Source organism: Apiospora marii (assembly GCF_038362585.1).
Source record: "Apiospora marii strain CBS 49790 chromosome Unknown utg000006l_segment0_segment0, whole genome shotgun sequence".
NCBI lineage: Eukaryota > Fungi > Ascomycota > Sordariomycetes > Amphisphaeriales > Apiosporaceae > Apiospora > Apiospora marii.
The window spans coordinates 1,031,073-1,050,520 of NW_027117378.1; the positions used below are offsets into that span (position 1 = coordinate 1,031,073).

General features: G+C 54.9%; 6 protein-coding genes across 6 annotated transcripts; 4 read left to right on the forward strand and 2 right to left on the reverse strand.

The window, feature by feature from the left end:
- Positions 1 to 2,754: 2,754 nt before the first annotated feature.
- Positions 2,755 to 5,862, forward strand: PG985_010067 (Splicing factor; the record flags this gene model as incomplete). Its single annotated transcript, XM_066829835.1, has 1 exon — positions 2,755 to 5,862. One exon carries the CDS (start codon positions 2,755 to 2,757, stop codon positions 5,860 to 5,862), a length of 3,108 nt encoding a protein of 1,035 aa, XP_066682225.1.
- Positions 5,863 to 7,430: 1,568 nt separating this feature from the next.
- Positions 7,431 to 8,990, forward strand: PG985_010068 (S-(hydroxymethyl)glutathione dehydrogenase/alcohol dehydrogenase; the record flags this gene model as incomplete). Its single annotated transcript, XM_066829836.1, has 3 exons — positions 7,431 to 7,692; positions 7,749 to 8,578; positions 8,712 to 8,990. The coding sequence occupies 3 exons, from the start codon at positions 7,431 to 7,433 to the stop codon at positions 8,988 to 8,990; spliced, it is 1,371 nt and encodes a 456-aa protein (XP_066682226.1).
- Positions 8,991 to 9,742: 752 nt separating this feature from the next.
- On the forward strand, positions 9,743 to 11,702 carry PG985_010069 (uncharacterized protein; the record flags this gene model as incomplete). Its single annotated transcript, XM_066829837.1, has 6 exons — positions 9,743 to 9,965; positions 10,032 to 10,138; positions 10,215 to 10,730; positions 10,789 to 10,989; positions 11,102 to 11,341; positions 11,493 to 11,702. The coding sequence occupies 6 exons, from the start codon at positions 9,743 to 9,745 to the stop codon at positions 11,700 to 11,702; spliced, it is 1,497 nt and encodes a 498-aa protein (XP_066682227.1).
- Positions 11,703 to 14,138: 2,436 nt separating this feature from the next.
- PG985_010070 (uncharacterized protein) lies at positions 14,139 to 14,657 on the reverse strand (the record flags this gene model as incomplete). Its single annotated transcript, XM_066829838.1, has 1 exon — positions 14,139 to 14,657. One exon carries the CDS (start codon positions 14,655 to 14,657, stop codon positions 14,139 to 14,141), a length of 519 nt encoding a protein of 172 aa, XP_066682228.1.
- A 663-nt stretch (positions 14,658 to 15,320) lies between these two features.
- Positions 15,321 to 15,713, reverse strand: PG985_010071 (uncharacterized protein; the record flags this gene model as incomplete). The annotated part of the gene is made up of 2 exons (XM_066829839.1): positions 15,321 to 15,511; positions 15,581 to 15,713. 2 exons carry the CDS (start codon positions 15,711 to 15,713, stop codon positions 15,321 to 15,323), a joined length of 324 nt encoding a protein of 107 aa, XP_066682229.1.
- A 2,696-nt stretch (positions 15,714 to 18,409) lies between these two features.
- PG985_010072 (uncharacterized protein) lies at positions 18,410 to 19,428 on the forward strand (the record flags this gene model as incomplete). The annotated part of the gene is given in 2 exon segments (XM_066829840.1): positions 18,410 to 19,105; positions 19,123 to 19,428. The coding sequence occupies 2 exon segments, from the start codon at positions 18,410 to 18,412 to the stop codon at positions 19,426 to 19,428; spliced, it is 1,002 nt and encodes a 333-aa protein (XP_066682230.1).
- Positions 19,429 to 19,448: the final 20 nt, after the last annotated feature.

Here is a 19,448-nt window from a genome sequence, read left to right on the forward strand (position 1 = left end):
CCGAGCCTCGTTGTCTTCCGCGTTTCTCGCTTATTTGTCACGACCTACCGAATGGCGCGCTTTTCGGGGTTTGAAATTCTCGGGTTGTGCGGGTTGTCTCCCCCGACCCGACCTCAACCCCGTTTACTAACTGAACGCAAACGGATGCGCTGTGGAGACGGCTCCCTTTGCACTACAACTAGCAGTCGCTCCCAATCACCCCCCTACCTAGTCTTATGGGACGATAGATCGCAGCGAATGAGTCGTGTACCCTAATGAATTCCGGTTTATTGGCTTATTGTTGCCTTTAGTGATTATCGTCGTGTCTGATTCCCACCAGGCCACAGCGGTCAGAGAGGAGCCAGTTTGGCTGGTCGCCCTTTCGATACCGGCTCAACGGCATTTCTTGAAACTTAAACCCCCAGGCCTAAGACACTCCAAAATGGAGGGATGGCCCCGAATGGTGTCGCATGTGCGTTTGCCGTCCCAAGGCAATGTTTCGTTTGATTGACAGAACGAGTGCCCATTGGCCAGGACGGCGAGAAGAAGGCGGAGAAGCAGGCAAAGAAGGAAAAAAGGAGACGAACTTTCTCTCTGAGGTGTCACACAACATGCACGTTTGGGTGCTCCGAGGAGTGGAATAAGCCGAACGTTGTGTCGTGTGCGTTGGTGAAGACAGCACTGGGGGCATTGAGGCACTGGATGGAGAGCGCTGGAGCGCAATCTTAGCTGAGAAAAAAAAGATATCGCTGCATTCTTATTTTTTGCTGCAAGCCCCGGTGGTGCAATGACGTCGTTGGGCGTGACCAAGCCGGTCGATTCAGGGGTCTAGAACGTGCTTGGACGGGGGTCAGGCAAGCCCACTTTCCGCTTTCGGGCGGCATCTTCCCTGCAAGACGCCTGTACAACTAAAGTCCGACCACTAGACGGCAGCAGACAGTGACGTCTCGACCCGCTGGCTGGAATTGGGGCGCCTCTTCCCACTCATGCAAAAGCCGAGATTGCCGTCGACCCTGATTATTTGTGCTGTGCTGGTTGCACTGGGATGACATGCGGGAATAGCAGGAGATAAAATAACATTAGGGATCGCAAAACACAACCTTAGCCAACGTTCGTCTCTTCATTCTTACCAATCGCACGCAAGTCCAACCCAATCCCATCTCACCATGGAAGGCAGATCAACGGCGCTTTGAATCTCGCAAGAGTTTAATCGCCGCTGCTCAAACGAAGCAGGAATGCGCAGCTGATGTTGGCACACTTGTGCGGTGGAAGCGATCCGAAGGGCGACGGCTGGCGTTGATTGGACAGCGTGGCCGCACCTTTGTTTGTCAGCTGTGTCACTGAACCGGGCCCTGGCTGGCAGGATAGTGACGATCGGCGTCCCTGGCTACCCTTCTAGATCTCCGTTGCTTCGTATGGGATGGATGGGGGGAGCCCTTTTTGCTTGGTAATGAACATTTGTGAAAGTAGGTTGGTTTTTGTTTTCGCGCGGCGGCATGTGCAGGAAAAGGCAGGAGGGAAGCAGGAGTCTCGCTGTCCTAATACCTAGTAAGCTGGCTGCTGGCATTTTCCCCCCTCTGATTAGGCCCAGCCGCTAGAGGAGTGCGAGCGAGTCGCGCAATATCGACCGCCTTGTTAATTGGAATTTCTATTACCATACAGCAAGTGCAAACAAAAATAGCACGCAAAAAAAAATAAGTCCCAAGGTTCCCAACCCCCGTTCACTCCACTGCGGGTTGTTGACGTCTGAGATAATTGTTGACGTCTGAGATAACTGTAACTTTGCGCCTGCCCAGGGTGACGGGGACAGAAGGGTGGTGGAGTGAGAGAAATCGGAGAAAGAAAGAACAGTCGAGGGCGAAGCCATTATTTTAAAGCACTTTCAAGCCGCCAAGCCAGCATTGGCAATCGTATCGTCTATTCTGCTTGGAAAGAGCTTCTGCTTCTTCCTGCTCTTCTTTTTTCGCTCTCCCTCTCTTCTCAAGCAACAAGCCCCGGTCCGAGCCTGTCGATCATAGGCATCGTCTAACATTTTTTCGACCAAACACAAGACGATTATCCGGGACTCTTCCCTCAGACGGTACCCACACCCCCTGTCAACGCCGATCCATCTCCTGATTATTGCCTTTTCGAATCCCCCCTGCTCGTGTCGAGTCGACTGTTTGGGTCCTGCTCAGCTTTGGTGGAAAAGAGTAAAACAATACGACTCAACACCGCCTGACAGGTTCGCACAACCGCAAATCCGACCACTGAACCACTGCGGCAACAGATAGGTATTGAGCCGATACTCTGTCGGACATCCCTCTAGCATCATCAAACTCACTTGTTTAAGTTGCATTTGAGGCGGGAGCTGGTCCGCTAAGAAACCCCACTTCTTTTTTATTTTGGGTAGGTAGGGCCGGCAGGCATCAGCTTCAGCGGATACCGCCCACGCTGCACGCTGTCGTAGTCGACAAGTAGGTTAGGACACTTTTCTACCTGCAAGTCCTGCGAGAATAAACCGGCCAAGTCTCTTCTGGAATCAGCACTTCAACAGAAGATTATTACAGCAGTACTCGTTTATTCCACTGTCGCAACCTGGAGTAAACGGAATAATCAAGCCAGGTGCTGTCTGTCGGTGGAGGTTTATTCCAGCGGTTACTACTACTCCTCTTTCCTCTCTCCCCACGCACGCGATCGCAACCCGCCAATCCGTCAATCTGCCAATCTGCCAATCCGCCAATCCGACCCTCCCTCTTCGCGCAAACACATACTGCGAGGCGCGCAACATGCAACATGGCGAACCCCGTCGGTGAAGATAGTTGGCTGGCGTATGTTGAGGAGGAACGACGTCATGTCAATGACCTCGAGGGACGCGTCAAGATGGTCGAGCTCTTCAAGAGCGCCACTTCGGCCGAGCCAGGCAGCATGCGGATATGGCTTGCGTACTGCGAATACTTCTGGTCGCTTTTCACCGATTGCCAGAGCAATGAGGCCGGATGGTCTACCGAGGAGCAGCAGCTCGGCCAACAAATTTTTTCTTTCAACTCGGCCTTGAGCTTATGGAGCGACGGCTACAAGCCGATCATGTACCGAGTCAACGACAGCCACGAGTTCTGGAACCGTTGGATCTCCATCGAGCAGGAGCAGCTCGCTCGCACTCGCACCCCGTTTGGCGTGCAGCGCATCACACGCCTCTTCCGCGACCGCCTCACAATTCCCCACGCCACTTGGGACGAGACGTCGCAAATGTTCTCCGGCTTTCTCAGCGAATACAACAATGCCGCCTACGAGTCCGAGTTCAAGGAAGTCACAGCCAACGCACAGGGAGCCAAGGCAGCCTACGAAGAGCGCGAGCCTCGCGAACTCAAGCTCCGGCGGGCTGAAAGAGCTGGCGACGTTGAAGAGCAGAAGAACATCATGCGGGAGTACTTGGACTGGGAAACAGCGCAGACCGAGGACAGCCGCAAAAGCCCCACCTTGCCTGTTGCGCTTGGCCTTGCCCTCTATTCGAGAGCCCTCAGTGGCATCTTTACGGAGGATGATGAGATCTGGGCCAACTATACTGTCTACATCTCCAGTCTCCAAACTATATCGAAAACATCAACCCTGCAGTATGACATCCCAGACATGCTGGGTGTTCACCAACGTGCTGTCTCGCACTGCCCCTGGTCGGGAATGCTTTGGGCCCGCTACATTCTGGGTGCTGAGGAGTCGGGGTTGACCTTCCAGGATGTCGAACACATCAAGCACGCCGCAACCAACACCAAGGCCCTCGACAAGAACGGAATGGCAGGAGTGATCGATATGTATGCCGCGTGGTGCGGCTACCTCAAGCGTACAGCCATGAACCCTAGTGCACACGAAGATGCCGTGGACATCGCAGACGTCGGCCTATCTGTGGCACTGGAAGACGTCCAGCTATGGGGCGAGCGCCTGTACAAGAAAGAGTATAAGGGCGACCCGAACTATCGAATCGAACGGATCCTCGTCCAGTATTTGACCGAAAAGAAGGGCGAAGTCGAGAACGCTCGCAAGGTTTGGACCCGCGCGGCACAAAAATCATTACTTGCCAATAGCTACGACTTTTGGCTCAACTATTACCTTTGGGAGATGATGGTTTTCTCCTCGCAACCACGACCAAGAAGTCCTACTCCAGCTAACAACGGGGAGAGGCCTCTTCGTGTTCCTACACTAGCTACTGAAGTCCTTGCGCGAGCCCTCGAGCAAACCCATCTCGACTGGCCCGAGCGTATCATGGAAGTCTACTCTCAGCATCTGAACGACTATGAACACGCCGTGACCCTGCGCAGAGGACTGGACGCCATACACAAGGTCCGAAAGGCCGTAGCAGAACGCAGGCAGCACGAGCAAGCCAAGGCGGCTGCTGCTTATGCCGCCCAGGTAGAGGCTCAACAGCAACAGGCTCGCTCTATCACCGAGGAGACTGCAGCATTGCAGCTGCAGGGTTCCCCGTCTAGTTTTAAGAGGAAGCGTGACGAGGAAACAGACGAGGTGGAGAGCCAAGCCAGCAAACGACCTAAGAACGCCGAGTCTCACGGTGTACAGCTAGCAACCTCGGAAGAGATTCTGAAGCGTGATCGCGAGAACACGTCGATCCTTGTCACAAATATGCCCGCCGACGTCACTCAGACGGCCATTCGCAAGTACTTCAAAGAGTACGGCCATATTGTCAATTTGATGGTTGAAAAGGAGAAGGATGGTGGCTCTTCTTTGGCCTTGATCGAGTTCGAGTCGCCGGAGGAGATGCAGTCAGCCCTCCTGCGGGACAACAAATATTTCGGCACATCCCAGATCACTGTCAAGCCAGGTACCGGTCTCACCATATTCGTCTCGAATTATCCGCCGACTGCAGATGAGGCGTACATCCAAAATCTCTTCAAACACTGCGGCGACATGTTCAACATTCGGTTCCCCTCGCTCAAGTTCGACACCCGACGCCGCTTCTGCTATGTGTCATTCCGAGACGCAGAGGCTGCCCAAAAGGCCACGCAGATGAATGGCAAGACTTTGGAGGGCAAGTATAATTTGCAGGCGAAGTACTCGGACCCGTCGAACAAGAAGAAGCGAGATGGCGCTATCGCCGAAGGGCGCGAGCTGCATCTGAAGAATGTCGATACGAAGATGACCGACAGAGACCTCCGCAAAGTGCTGGAACAGTACGGAGAGGTACAAACAGTCCGCATCCTCCGGAACCTTGGCGGCCACAGCAAGGGTACGGCATTTGCTACGTTCGCAACCAAGGAAGAAGCCGAGAAAGCAGTCGGACTTCACTTTACGAAGCTTGGGAACAGCATCGTGGAGGTTGAGCTGAGCAAAGAGACCAAGTTCAAGCCCACGGCACGAACTACTCGCGAAGCCAGTACGGATGGGGACGTTGCCATGGAAGGAACCGACTCACATGAAACTGGACCGACGAGAGAAGAGATTCAAGATCGAACGGTAGCACTGTTGAACGTGCCTGACACGGTCAACGATGCGCGACTGCGCGCACTGGCCGAGAAACATGGAGACATTGTCAAGCTGGTGCTCCAGCCGAACCATCAAGGAGCCATTATCGAGTATGCTGATGTCAACACTATGGGCCGAGCCATGCTACAGTTGGATGGGTATGAAATCGCACCTGGCCGCAAACTGCGTACTGGCACGGTGGAGGAGCTGAAGCGCCAGAAGGGTGAAACTCGTGTCACGGATAAGTTGATGGCGCCACCAAGCATTCGGCGGCCGGGGCCAACGGGCCGGGGGCCCAAAAAGGCGTTGGGATTCGTCAAGAACACGAAGACAGAGTCTGCAGATGCCGCGGGAGCCGCTACAAACGGAACAGGCCCCGCGAAACCAAAAAGCAATGCAGATTTTAAGGCCATGTTTTTGGGTGGGAAGTAGTTCTAGTTTAGTGGTTGATACCCCAGCATTTGTTATGGCTAAAGGAATGGGCAACGGCGTTAATACTGAATGAATGAACTGGCTAGCCTATCGACTCTCTCGGTGTTAGCATTTGCTCTTTTGGAATGAACTTGATGTCTCCAGGGAATAATAGGAATCTCTCGAATAAACGGGTACTCTTTCCCACACGAGATACTGGCTGACTGGGATAACAGACACTGGATAACCGACACCGGAATAACAGCCATTGGGATAACAGACGCCTGTGCTAAAGGGGAATAGGCATTCAAACAGGAAGGAATAAACACTTTACCACTGCAAAGCCAGGAGGAATTCTTTTCTGTTTAGTGGGATGAAACAAAATGAAAATAGAAAAGGCCAGATTGGCTGTCGACACTTCCTGAAATAATCTATGTTTTTGGTATCTCGGAATGAGCATACAGTAGGTCGTGATGTCGCTTGACTTGAAGCTGATTTGATCTGGAGGTGTAGGTAGCCCGCCAGCGGACTTCAATGCTGGGGTTTGTGGGGAAATAGGTTAGGGGGCATTAGAGATTCGTGTCCTTGCCGCGCCACACCATGGCGGTATTGACTTGGTCAGCTTTCTGCAAGCGAAGACACAGTACTGCATTCAATTTGACTTCTTCTCAATGTGTTTAAAAAGAATATTGTTTGAGTATTCGGGCAAATCGTACATATAGAATTGTTGAGTGAAATAGTCTTACAGAATGGTTTGCAACTCTACCTTGAGTACCTACTTAAGCCAGGAGTAAACGTAGGCCGGATCAATTTCTCCGGCGGGGCGGCCCCCTGGAACTGCTGCTTGGGTCGGACCTTAGACTCCTCGATCGGCGTGCTCCCTCCAGCCTGTACTTTCTCGATCCTACATTCCGATTACTGGTCACAACTCGATGTTAGATCTGGCATTACTGTCTTCGGCTTTGCCACTATCGGCGATAAGAAGGATGCAACTGCCATTCAACTGCCGCGCGGAGCCCGCCCGCTCTTGCAGCCTGGCATTCGGTGGACCGTTATGTGGTGTTTTGAATGGAGAGGTTGAGAGCCGCGCCCTTTCTCACCCAGGACAAAAAGTCCATGACGTCGCTCTGAGCCATGTCGGCCACCACCGCGAACCATTCCCAACGTCATACAACCAAGATGAACATGGGGGGGTTTTGTCGCGGAGCAACTAACGGGTCCTTGCCAATTGCCAATCGCGGGGTCGTCGCGTGCAAGTAGTGAGGTCAGTATGTACGACTTGATCCATTCATCGGGGTTTGGGTTCGGGTGGTTGTTACGTCGTTTTGCGTGCGTATCCCCGTCAAAGGCAGGTAACGTAGCTATATAAGAAGGAAAGACGCACCCAGCATCGCAGCATACTTCCTTTTGATTGAACTCCATTACTCTTATATCGAAACGAACTTGCGATTGTGATACCCTTTCTTTGAACCAAACGAACCAAAACTCGATACTTGTTGATTAGCGCCATCACGTATCTCACTCCGGAACCAGAAGAAACAGAAACAGTCCACACCAATTGATTCCGTGGGCCCAGGACAAAAGTCACAATGGCAGCATCCCAAGCAGCATACGCCGCCGAGAAGGCGATAGGACATGACGGCAGCGCAATCTTAGAGCAGGACATTGCCAACTATGGCCAAGCCGGTGTCGGAAAGGACGGCGGCGAGACGATGAAGGCCTTGGTGTGGATGGGCAAGAACAAGGTCGAGGTTCAAGACGTCGCCCGGCCCAAGATCCTGGAGGACAACGATGTCATCCTCAAAGTCACCGGAAGCACCGTCTGCGGAAGTGATTTGCACTTGTTGCACGGTTCGTTGTCTCCCCCATGCTGAAGAATTCCATCGCGTGCTGATCTGTATGAGCAGGCTCCATCATCCAATTGAACAAGGGCGACATCCTCGGCCATGAGTTCTGCGGTATCGTGGATGAGGTGGGCCCCTCGGTCACGAAGGTGGCCAAGGGCAAGCGCTACGTGGCTTCGTTCCAGATTGCCTGCGGCGACTGCTTCTTCTGCAAGCAGAAGCTCTCGTCCATGTGCGAGAAGACAGCCTCGAACCAGACGGCCAAGTCCATGTACGGCGGCCAGACGGCGGGACTCTTCGGCTTCTCCCACCTGGTCGGCGGTTTCGCAGGTGGCCAGGCCGAGTACGTGCGCGTGCCCATGGCCGACGTGAACCTGCTGGAAATCCCCGAAAGCGTCCCCGACGAGAAGGCGCTCTACCTGTCGGACACGCTCTGCACCGCCTACAACTGCGCCCAAGACACGGCCGTCTACCCGAACGACACGGTCGCGGTGTTTGGCGCTGGGCCCATTGGGCACTTTGCCGGCATCTTCGCGGCGCAGGCGGGCGCCTCCAAGGTCCACTTCGTCGACACGGAGCCGCGCCTGACCTACATCCGCGAGCACTGGCCCGCTAAGTACGCCGAGAAGCTCGGCTCGCTCATCGACTACAAGACGCTCTCGTTCGGCCTCACCAACAAGGAAACGGTCGTATCGCGCCTCAAGGAGCTCTGCGGAGGACGGGGCCCCGACTGCGCCCTCGAGTGCGCGGCGGGCGAGTACGCCAAGGGCTGGGCCCACTGGCTCGAGATGGCTGTCGGTGCCGAGACGGACACGAGCGAGATCATAAACGAGATGGTCGAGGGTGTGAGGAATTACGGTCGGTGCGGTGTTACGGGTGTTTATGTTGGCTACGTAAGTTCTTCCTTTCCCCTCCCCCTTCCTCCACAATAGTTCATCCCTCAATTAGGGAGGACCTTGATGGCTCGAACCCACCAATGTTCCATCTTTCATAACTCACCATCGCTAACGCATCTCACCCTTCCAGACCAACCACTTCAACGTCGGCTCGCTGATGCAGCGCGGTATCCGCCTCATCGGCAACGGCCAGGCGCCGGTGCACAAGTACTGGGAGGAGCTTCTGAAGCAGATCGAGACGGGCGAGATCGACCCCTTGGACATGGTTTCGCACCGCGTCCGCATGGAGGACCTCGACAAGGTCTACTACAAGTTCGAGGCGCGCGAGGACGGCATGCAGAAGGTCTTTGTCGAGACCAAGTTCTCGCTGCCGGCGTGCCAAGGGTGCCCGCCTTTGACGAAATACTAGACGTGACCGACAAGTTTGTCTACTTAGTCTGAGTATGAGTATCCAAGGACGGATGCATGTCTACATATCAAACAAGCCACCGATCACGAGTAATGAAATAATAATCACAATACCATCAATTAGTTCTTCTGGTTTGCTTGTTCATCCTGTCGATGCAGTGGAAATGAGATTACCAATCCGCGTCGGCTCTTAACAGAGTGCTCCATCGCCAAGACAGCGGGGCAGCCTGTTCACTGTTGCCACAGCCAATCGAATTCCCTGCTTCTTATACAAGTGCTTATTCCTCGGACCTATTACCATCTGGAGATAATGCAAAGCCATCTTGCATAGTCACACTGGAAGCTACCTAGAGCAAGTCGAGACCTAACCCCAAATCCCCATGTACCGTCCTTGGCATAAGAAAGCTTGTCCCGTCGAGATTAGATTGGCTGCCACCAGCAGTCCACCAGATCGCTGCTACGGCATCTCACGCGGGTTTTCCTTCCTTTTGGAAATGAAAATCCCGGATCCGCTCTTGTGCTCATCCAATCACGACATGCCGAAGGCCTCTCCGAATATGCATCGCATCTCGAAGCCCCGTCGTCGTGCATGCCCAGTGGCTGGAATGAAGCAATCGGGGGGACCCCTCCTTTCCGGGCTGGGCTATAACATCAATGGCCTGGCCATTCCCTCTCCGCGCTGCTCGAGGTAGCACGAACTAATGCCGGCGCTTGAGCAAAACAGTGAGACATCGATCTATCTACGTACACACCATGGGATTGCTCGATACCAGCAATGCGGCGCTCGCTGCGTACGGGGCCGGGCTGATATTGCTGTACACCGCCGCGCTGGCGGTTTACCGAGTCACGCTGCATCCGCTGGCCGGGTTCCCGGGTCCCAAGCTGGCGGCGACGACTGAGTGGTACGAGTTCTACCACGACATTGTCCGGCAGGGCCAGTTCATATGGCAGATCCAGAAACTTCACGATCAATATGGTGGGTTTGCCCCCGTATACTTACTGTTACGGGTGACAGAAACATGCTAATGAAAATGAATACCAGGACCAATCGTACGAATCATGCCCAATGAGCTGCACATCCGGGATCCCGACTACTACGATGAGATCTACGCCCCTTCGTCCAAGAAGCGGGACAAGTCGGCGGCCTGGGTGCGCTCAACCTAAAAGACCTCCTTAGCTGTTGTAGGTAACTCAGAAACTGATAGTATATGCTGTGTGCGAACAGGTCAAACTAGCCGGCAACACGACCTCCGGCTTCGCGACAGTGGACCACCACCTGCACCGCCTCCGCCGCGCGCCCCTGAGCCCCTTCTTCTCCAAGAAGTCCATTACGGACAAGGAGCCCCAGATCCGCGAGAAGGTCGAGCACCTGTGCCGCCGGTTCGCGGCTGCGGCGGCAGCGGGCGACGAGGTGATCCGCCTCGACGTCGCCTTCACGGCCCTGACCATGGACATCATCACCGACTTCGCCTTCGGCGCCCGCACGCGCCACCTCGACGAGCCCGACTTCGGGCTGCTGTGGAAGGACGCCATCGTCAGCCAGTCGGCCAACGGCGTGTTTCTGCGCCAGTTCCCCTGGCTCTGGCCCGTGATTGAGCGGACGCCGCTGTGGCTGCTGCGGGCGCTGAAGCATCCCGCGGCGGGGCTCTTGGTCTGGCAGGGGCTGACGCGGGCGCGGATTGATGAGATCCTCGCCCGCAATGCTAACGATTCATCCGGCGACGGCAAGGAGAAGAACAAGGTTGAGGGCTCTATCTTCCAGACTGTGCTCGACAGCGATCTCCCGCCTGAGGAGAAAGACGGCGGAGCGGCTCGAGGCGGAGGCGCAGATTGTAATTGGGGCGGGGACCGAGACGACGGCTAAGAGTCTTGCTATGATCTCGTTCTACGTCAACGAAGATCCGACTAAGCGCCAGAGGCTCCGGGATGAGATTGCGACCGGGGGGACGGAACCCGATGGGACCTTCTCACTTGCGAAACTCGAGAAGCTTCCGTACCTGGTATGTGCCACATTATATGCGTCCTCTTGTTCTGCTGCTGCTGCTGCTGCTGCTATATCAACCTTATCCATCTGAGCCAAGAGCTAATCAACCAATACCATTTCCCCCACAGACCGCATGCATCACAGAAGGCGTCCGCATGATGTCCGGTGTCACCGGCCGCCTCCCGCGCGTGGCCCGCGAGCCCCTCCAGTACAGCGCCTGGACCATCCCGCCGGGCACCCCCGTCAGCCAGCTCAACTACGTCGTCAACCACGACCCGGACCTGTTCCCGCGCCCGCTCGAGTTCCGGCCTGAGAGGTGGGTCGACGCGCCCCCGCGCGAGGACGGGCGGCGGCTCGATCGGTACATGGTCAGTGGTTGTCATTCCTCTTTCTCCCTTCTTTGCAATTCGCCCCAACTTGTTTCTGGAGGGGGAGGCATCATCCTCATCCCTTCTCCTACGGCACAGGGCCTTTCTTTTTCTTGTTCCCCAAAAGACCAATGACTAAGACGAATGATAGGTGTCTTTCATGCGCGGCAGCCGCTCGTGTATCGGTATCAACCTGGCCTGGGCCGAGCTCTACCTCGCGCTCGCCTACGTCGTCACGCGATTCGACCTGCCGCCCTTTGATACCACGGCGGAGCGCGATCTGGTGATTGACCGCGACTTGTTCGTCGGGGTGCCGAAGCGGGAGAGTCAGGGGATCCGGGCGAAGGTTGTTTGTTGTTGAGGTGGGATGGAGGGCGGCGAGTTGGGTGAGCTGGGTGCTACTGGCTGGTAGCAGATTGAGGGTGGCGTTTGAATCTCGATGCTCCCTCGTCCCTTGGAGTTATTTGCTTGAGATGGTGTATCAGCGAGTCCTAAGTAAATTCATGCCAGAGAACCCTCTAATGTACTAGTTCTTATACATGATTGTTCCCCTGAAACACATTGACATGACCACTCTGATCGCCGCATTGATAACTCTAGCTTATTTATTGTCTCCATTGGGGCTGCATAGCAGATGTATGCTTGGCGTAGATGGGTCGGCGAGACTGAAAAGCGAGGCGTATATCTACATTCGGGTTTATGACATTGAGGGGCTTGACAACCGCGAACAGAATCCGTTTGGGAAGGACCGCATGGAAGAGCATCAAAAGAGAAGAATAAATCAAGGAGTTTAAGGATATGGATACCCATCTCCTTTTCTGGCCTCAGCCCTGAAACGGCCTGGCTCCTTGGTCACCAGCCTCCTATGTAAACTCGAACAGGTCGTTCCCCATATACATGTATACGAGAATTAAGACATACGTTTCATCATAGGCCGCCTGAAACTTGCTTGCTTCTGGTTCGTTGGTTTCGGTAAATATCTGGCGAGCAAGGTTGACCGGTATCATGAGAAGGGATTCGTTCTCCTCTTGAACAACAACTGCATATATCCCTACCCGCATCAACAAGTCCAGAGTAGAAGACAGGGCATTGGCGTTGTCACTCAGAAAGAATCAGTACTGGTGAGTAGAAGGAAGTTGTGTGGTTATCATGTAGAATATGAGGGTGTGGTGATTCAAATGGGCACGGGGAAGGGGGGATGAATTCTGATTTCTATTCTCATCTTCAGATGTATCATAGTCGGTAATATTGCAGTTTGGTTGAGCATCTGGATGGAGACTTACCTGTGTACAGAGCTTGGTGTATGGTATCGAGTGCTTCACTCATCAGTTGGGCGGCGTCCCAGTCTGTCTTCGTTTCAGGGCGACGTGATATCTCAAAAGTAGGCAACTCAGTGGGAAGAGGCAGCCTCATATGTCCTCCAAGCGCTTCAACTACGTGTGTGATAGTGGCCTACCCTCCTACGCGTCCCGCCCAAGCACGGGGGTAAGCTGCCCTGGGCGATTATTGCTCCAGGTGATTCAGAGGTGAGGTGAAGCTATTGTGAAGGAGGTACACCACCCGGGGCAACACACCTACCTACCTGCCAGTACCTAGGTAGCTACCCAAGCTATGTAGCTATGTACCAAACAATAGGTAAGCTACCACCTATCTAGACCTCATAATTACCAACAACAGCTTGATTTTCCATCGCAGCTTGCTCGCACCCAGTCTGGTACTCGGGGAAGCCCCCCCCTGTACATTCTGGCCGAGTGAGCTGCACGAAGTAAAACCTCCCGGATTGGGGACGCCTGGTCCGGGAAGGTTTCGTAGGCTGCGACCTCCGAGTTCGATTCCCCCCAAGGGCACCTCTAGACGAGGGGGGGAACACCGACCGGGGCTTGCAGCTGAGCTTTTGCCATTTTATTCTTCTCTTTTTGTATTCATTTCTATTTTTTTTATCTCCTTCTCCCATGATCTGTATTAGAATGCGTGATATCAGAATTTGTTTCCCAGGCCCTTCTTTTGAGGTTCACCCTCACAGGTGACATCGTGAGCAGCACACACACACATCCACACCTTGGCCATACAAAACACAAAACACATCATTTTTATCATTTCGAACCAGTGCTTTAGCAACCAAAACTCATGTACTAATTTTGTCAACCATTTGCTACGAAGTACTTGAATTCTACTACGTGGTCGACATGAAATTGAACCCAAGACTTGAAAACTGAACGCGTCTCTCGTATGATACTCATGTTAGCAAGCAACCTTTCACGGCATTCCAACCCTCCATTTCAGTGTCTCATGAACCTGTGAAGTCCCAAGGGAGCCAGATCAAGTCGCGACGGAGGCGGCGATTGTAGCGATAGCGCTGCCTGCCTGCCCTAATGATCGATGCTGGCCCATGACCACATTCAACTCGCGAGCTATAGCGCCATCTGGACAAGATGGAGATTGAGCCAAATACAGGCTTCAATGGCTCACATCAGACGTTTGGCAAAAGCTGAAATGTTTGCTTGTCGAAACTAGAACCTTGGTGCAGCCTGGATAAGGGGAGATGAGGATGACGGTGGTTCTCATGGGTGGCAATAGGGCAAACAGTGCCACTACAAGATGATGCCCTGATAATCCCAACATACAACAGTATATCATGGCGGCAATGTACCGAAATATCAACAAGATAACATCTATCCAATCATCCATATCTATGAACCTCTAGCCGCCCCAAAACCCAAGTATCCCGCCCGTCTCAACGTCCCTTTGAGCAAAACCGTCCCCCCTTACCCCGTCCATCCCATCCGTTACCCAGCAATCAAGGCAACGACCGGCTCATCTTGAAATAAGGCACATCCCCCTTCAAAAACTCCTCCCCCTCCTTATCCAGCCCAAACCGCTGATAGAACCCCAACGCCGACGTCCGCGCATCGCACCAAACCGACTCGGCCCCCTCCGTAACCGCAAACACAATCGCGTACCTAAGCAGCGCCGAGCCCACCCCGCGGCCCTGCCACTGTGGCTCCGTCGCGAACTTGCGGAACCGCGCCTCTTTTTTGTTGTTTGCGTCCTCGGCAAAGAACATGGAGATGATGCTCACGGGCTCCGTCGGCACCGTATCCACCTGTGGCTGCTCCACCAGGTGTTGCAAGTTGGGCGGCAGCAGCGGTGCCGTGTCCTCGAGGAACACGCCGAAGTGGTGGCCCTGGTCGTCCTCGCCCAGCTGGACGTACGAGAGCGGCTTGTGGGGCCACAGCACGCGGTGCCGGAGGTTGTGGGTCTCGGCCGGCGTGATGGCGCGGATGGTGAACGAGGGCAGGCCGGTATTGGTGGCCATGGCTGACTGATGAGGAGTCTGTTTTGGTGGGAAAAGACGGCTTGTGAATTGAAAAGGGGTATTCTCTGCCGGAGTTTGGATATGTCGTCTGGATAACGGGATTGACTGACCAATAGGGGCGGCAGTTGGGAAGGGACAAGGCTGACAGACAGACGTGCATCAGCTTTTTCATGAACGATCAATTCGGACGGGCGGCCGAGTATCGGAGAGACAGGTTCGGTAGTGGGACCGCTAAGCCGCGCCGACCATCAAGTTGAGTCGTGTTCATAACGGGACAACCCAGAGGTTCCACCTTCATTTAGTAGCCTCGTCTCATTGTCCGGACAATCCCATGGATTCTCCAAACATCTACCATTACGTCATGGTTTTTGGGGGCCTCAGCTACGATGTTAACAATGCCTCGGGTTTGCATCCGAAGAACCAGCCCGTTCTTTGGGCTCGATAGGATGGGACAGTTATCACGTCACGTTCAAGCGTCCAGTTCGACCTTCATCATGGATTTATTTTCTTTTCAATTGACTGTCAAGGGTATGCGCTATGCTATCGGGGACACCTGGTCATAGAGAGCTGCCCGGAGACGGTTCATATGAGAAGGTTTAGACTGCGAGAGAGATGCTTGTTAGCTGACTTCGTCCCAACTTATGCTCGAAGCTATGAAAGCCATCACTTACCCCACTGGAAGTTGCCGTCGTTGTTGCCGAGGCGCTCGGAGAGGTTGAGGTCGTGGTCGCACCACTCGCCGTCAGCGTTTCGGAGACGGGCGCGCAGGACGCAGACGGGGCCGGTACCCTCGATGGAGCACCAGGTGCCCTCGGCGGAGTCGGAGAAGCCGTTGCTGTCCCAGCAGAAGCGGCCTGGAGAGCAAGAGGGGTCAGTCCATCTGTATGCCTGACCAACAGATCAAGGGCGTGGGAGATACATACCGTTCTCGTTGCCGATGTGGTCGTTCAGGTTGATCTCGGCCTGAACCCACTCGCCGTCAACGCGCTGGAGGGTAGCGCGGAGCATGTGGTTGTCCTCAAGACGGATGTCGCGGGCGGTGTCGAAGAAAGACATGGTGAATGTGTGTGTGTGTGGTTGGTTGTTTGGGAAGATGGTAGATGGTGTGATGTGATGAGGCAAGAAATCAAGAAGAGGAGTCCGGGTTAAGAGCTAGGGATGAGGTGCACCTTTATATGCATGTCGAGGGGACCTACCCTCCCCCATCGAAAGGGGATCGTGGCACAGTGGCATGGAGGCATGGCATCACAGCCCCTCACTCTTGAGTTCTGGTTGCCTCTGAGCTGGGAGGGGTTTGTTTCATCGACATGGTCCAGGCTTCTGGCCATCCCATCCATGATGAAGGAGGCGTGCCTAGGAAGCCTAGTTCCTGACGCCTGTCATGTGTAGCCGCTTCGCCAAAGAACCAGACGGAAGCGAGGAACCACCCGAATCATGCCTTGGACCCTTTTAGAAACTGGACCCCCATTCCATCGCCGAAGACCCCTGCGGGGCGATGCGAAGGGATCAAACAGACGGATCCCCACAGGCGGGCAAAGCAGAGCTCGCCCAGCCCATGGCAATCCCCTCTCGCCAAGCCAGGATATACGTGGCGTCTCGGCATTGCGGCACTGACGGGGAGCGAGGCTGTAGCAAGTGAGTTATGGTTATGCTGATGCCAATTGACCCAAGCATGCAAAGCTGCAAGTGAGAAGTGAGGGCAGGAAGGCAGGTCGGATCGGGGGAGTCTGGTGTTACGTTGGCCGCAGAACTGAGCCCCCAGTGGGAGGGATACGCCAGCAGGCCAGACGCCCGCCGAACAAGCAGCAGCTGTACCTAAAAACGGCCGGGCGTTTGCTCTAGTGATTGGCCAGCCTCTCTAGCGCGCGCTGGCTCCCACTATTCGAGGTATAGTGCCAAGCCAAGTCAGCACAGTGGAATGGAGACCCCATATTTAAGGAACCACTGCGATGTGCAATGCCCTGGACAGCAACCAAGTCAAGCGGTAAACACGTCAGCAAGAGCTTCGCGGGCTGGCGGCTTGTCTCCAGTGGAGGGTGGATAAGTGCAATTAACACGAACAACAGGGACAGCCGTATCAAGTATCTGATCCTAAGCACACCGAGTGTTTGTGTAGATCTGTTCAGAAGATCTGTCTTCTCTGGCCTCTCTCCTTTTCTGCCAAAAACAGCCGAGCGTCCTTCACTAAGGCGACCAGACTCCCAGGTGTGGTTTAGCTTGCGACTAGCTGCCCCTCCTCCTTGCCCCTCCATGCTAAGTAGCTTTCCAAGAAACATGGAAGCTACGTAATTGCATTGACGAGTGGTCGCGCTTCTTGCGCGCTCAATGCCTGCCAATTGATCCATCATAGCTCCCCCCCTGATGATGAAGCAATCATAAGATTTCCCTGCAAACAAACAGCCTCCCCGACCAATTAATATACGAAGCTGAGTGTGCGAGATGCTATTGCACCGCAAGATCTGTAGGATGACGGATGTCGGCACACTCTTTGAGTAACCACCTCCAAGTGGAAAAGAAGGTGCCATTGGCCGGCTAGGTAGCTCTGTGGCTGTCGTCTGCGACTGCCCTCGAGCACGACAGCGCGCCCCAGAGCAATTACCGCGCCCCCAGAGCTATTGATTGCATGCCGCAGTTCCGTCCCGCCTGAGATTTCCTCTCCCGGGCGTGACTGTCTTCCCTCCCCTCTCCTCTCGTCTCTCTCGTACGACCTACCTTACGCTTGGTTAAGGTACATCTCAAACAACTGTACGTACGTATGGAAGCTGCGACATAGTGTTCGGCTGCCTCTTTTTTGCTTTCGTGTTTGATGAGGATAGAACGGCGTTTCCAGCCGAGCTATCTGGAGTAACTCCAGGTCACCCATCATCTGCCGGCATGAGCAGTGGGATTTGACGACACCTGTCCTGCCAGTGGATATATGCGGGGAGGCCGCCCGCAGCGGAACATTCTGGGCTACCGGAGCCGCACGCGCCCGGGATCCGGTACACACAAGCAAGAACCACCACGAAGAAGCACCCGAACTTACCTAACTCTGTCTGGTGGATGTCTACATGTGCATCATAGGAGTATACCGGTTTCGTTTTCGAATCTATCAACCCTTTTTGCCACTCATCACGTCAGTCTTCCAGGGTGCAGAGAATAAGTCCGTCCCATGGACGGTACTTGTAAGTGACTACCTAAGCAGGACATTCCATCTCTCCCCAGCAAAGCTTGATGCATGTCATCGTCCGTCTGCTGGGTTAGGTAACTTGGTATTCGATCCGAATGCTACCAGAAGCCGCCCTAACGTGACCGACCATCTCTTACCTCATATGAGCTACCGATTCAGCCAGCTTTTAGTCAGCCGCGGCTGGAATGCGACCTCTGGGCGTTTAGACTGGACCACGGACGGCTTCGCACATTTCGGAAAGTCCATGGGCGCTTATGTTACAAAGGCCTACCCGCACTTAAGCACCTTAGGCCCGGAGACTGAGGATGATGAAGCTGTGCAGAGCAGTTTTGCCTCTACTGCGACGCATCTCTCATCTGGAGTTAAGTGTCGTGATGTCCGAATTGGTCAGCTCATCAATCATGACAGGTCTCACTGATTAATCAGGCTTGGCTGAACGAGTAAGTATGGCGACGAAACATGATATCCTGGCTCCTTCCTGAACGATGTTGCCGCTATAAAAGGAACAACGTGAGAATGGCACATCACGTTAAGTCAGTGTAACGAACTATTGTAGAGATCATTGAACTACCACTCATTCGCCATGTTCTTCGGAAACCACTCCCAGCTCGGCCTTGCAGCCAAAATCCCCGTCCCAGACCCGGATCCCGTCCTGTCCTACAGCCCCGTCGTGCTCGACAACATCCCCAACCGGCCCGCGCCACTACAGATGCGCATCTCTGTCCCATGCCCCTCCTCCTCCCCTTCTACTCCTGCCGCTTTGCCCATCATCCTGCTCGCCCACGGCCTCGGCCCCAGCAGCTTTCTCTCTTCCCACGAAGGCTATACCCCCCTCGCCGACTTCCTCGCAGGCCGCGGCTTCGCCGTCATCCAGCCAACCTTCTTGTACTCCAAGTTCTACGACCCGTCTCAGGTTCCCACGGACGAACAGGGGAACGAGGCCCACTGGAAGACCAGCGCTCGGGACCTCGTCCAGATCCTCGACCGCCTGGGCGAGATCGAGGCCGCGGTGCCCGGCTTCCTGAGCAGCGGGCGCCATTTGGACAGGGACAGGATCGGCCTTGTCGGCCACTCGTTCGGCGCCGCGACCGCCAACCTGCTCCTCGGCCTCGTCAACACCGACCCCCGCGACAACACAACCTTTGGCGCGCGCGAAGACCGCATCAAGGCCGGCGTGCTGCTGGCCGCGGCCGGGGCGGGTCCCCTGGAAACGGAGACCGGCCGCCAGATCATCCCCTTCTACGGGCCCGACTTCACCCACCTGACCGCGCCGACGCTCGTCGTCGCGGGGACGAGGATACCAGCCTGCATCTGGCGCCGACGCGAGGGCCCGAGTTCCACATGGACGCGTATCGCCTGGCGCCGGGGCCCAAGAACCTGCTCACCGTCCGGGGGGCGCGGCACGGCCTCGGCGGCGTCGCGGGCTGGGACGCCGTAGAGATCCCTGAGGATGCGGCGAATCCGCAGCGGTTGGGCGCCGTGCAGCGGATGACGTGGGCGTATTTGCGGAGCCAGCTCTACGAGGGCGATGCGGCCTGGGCGGATGCTTGCGAGGCTATGAGGGGGTTGGCTGAGCTCGGGGACGTTCAGCACAAATCCTAGGATCAGTAGCAGCAATGCTA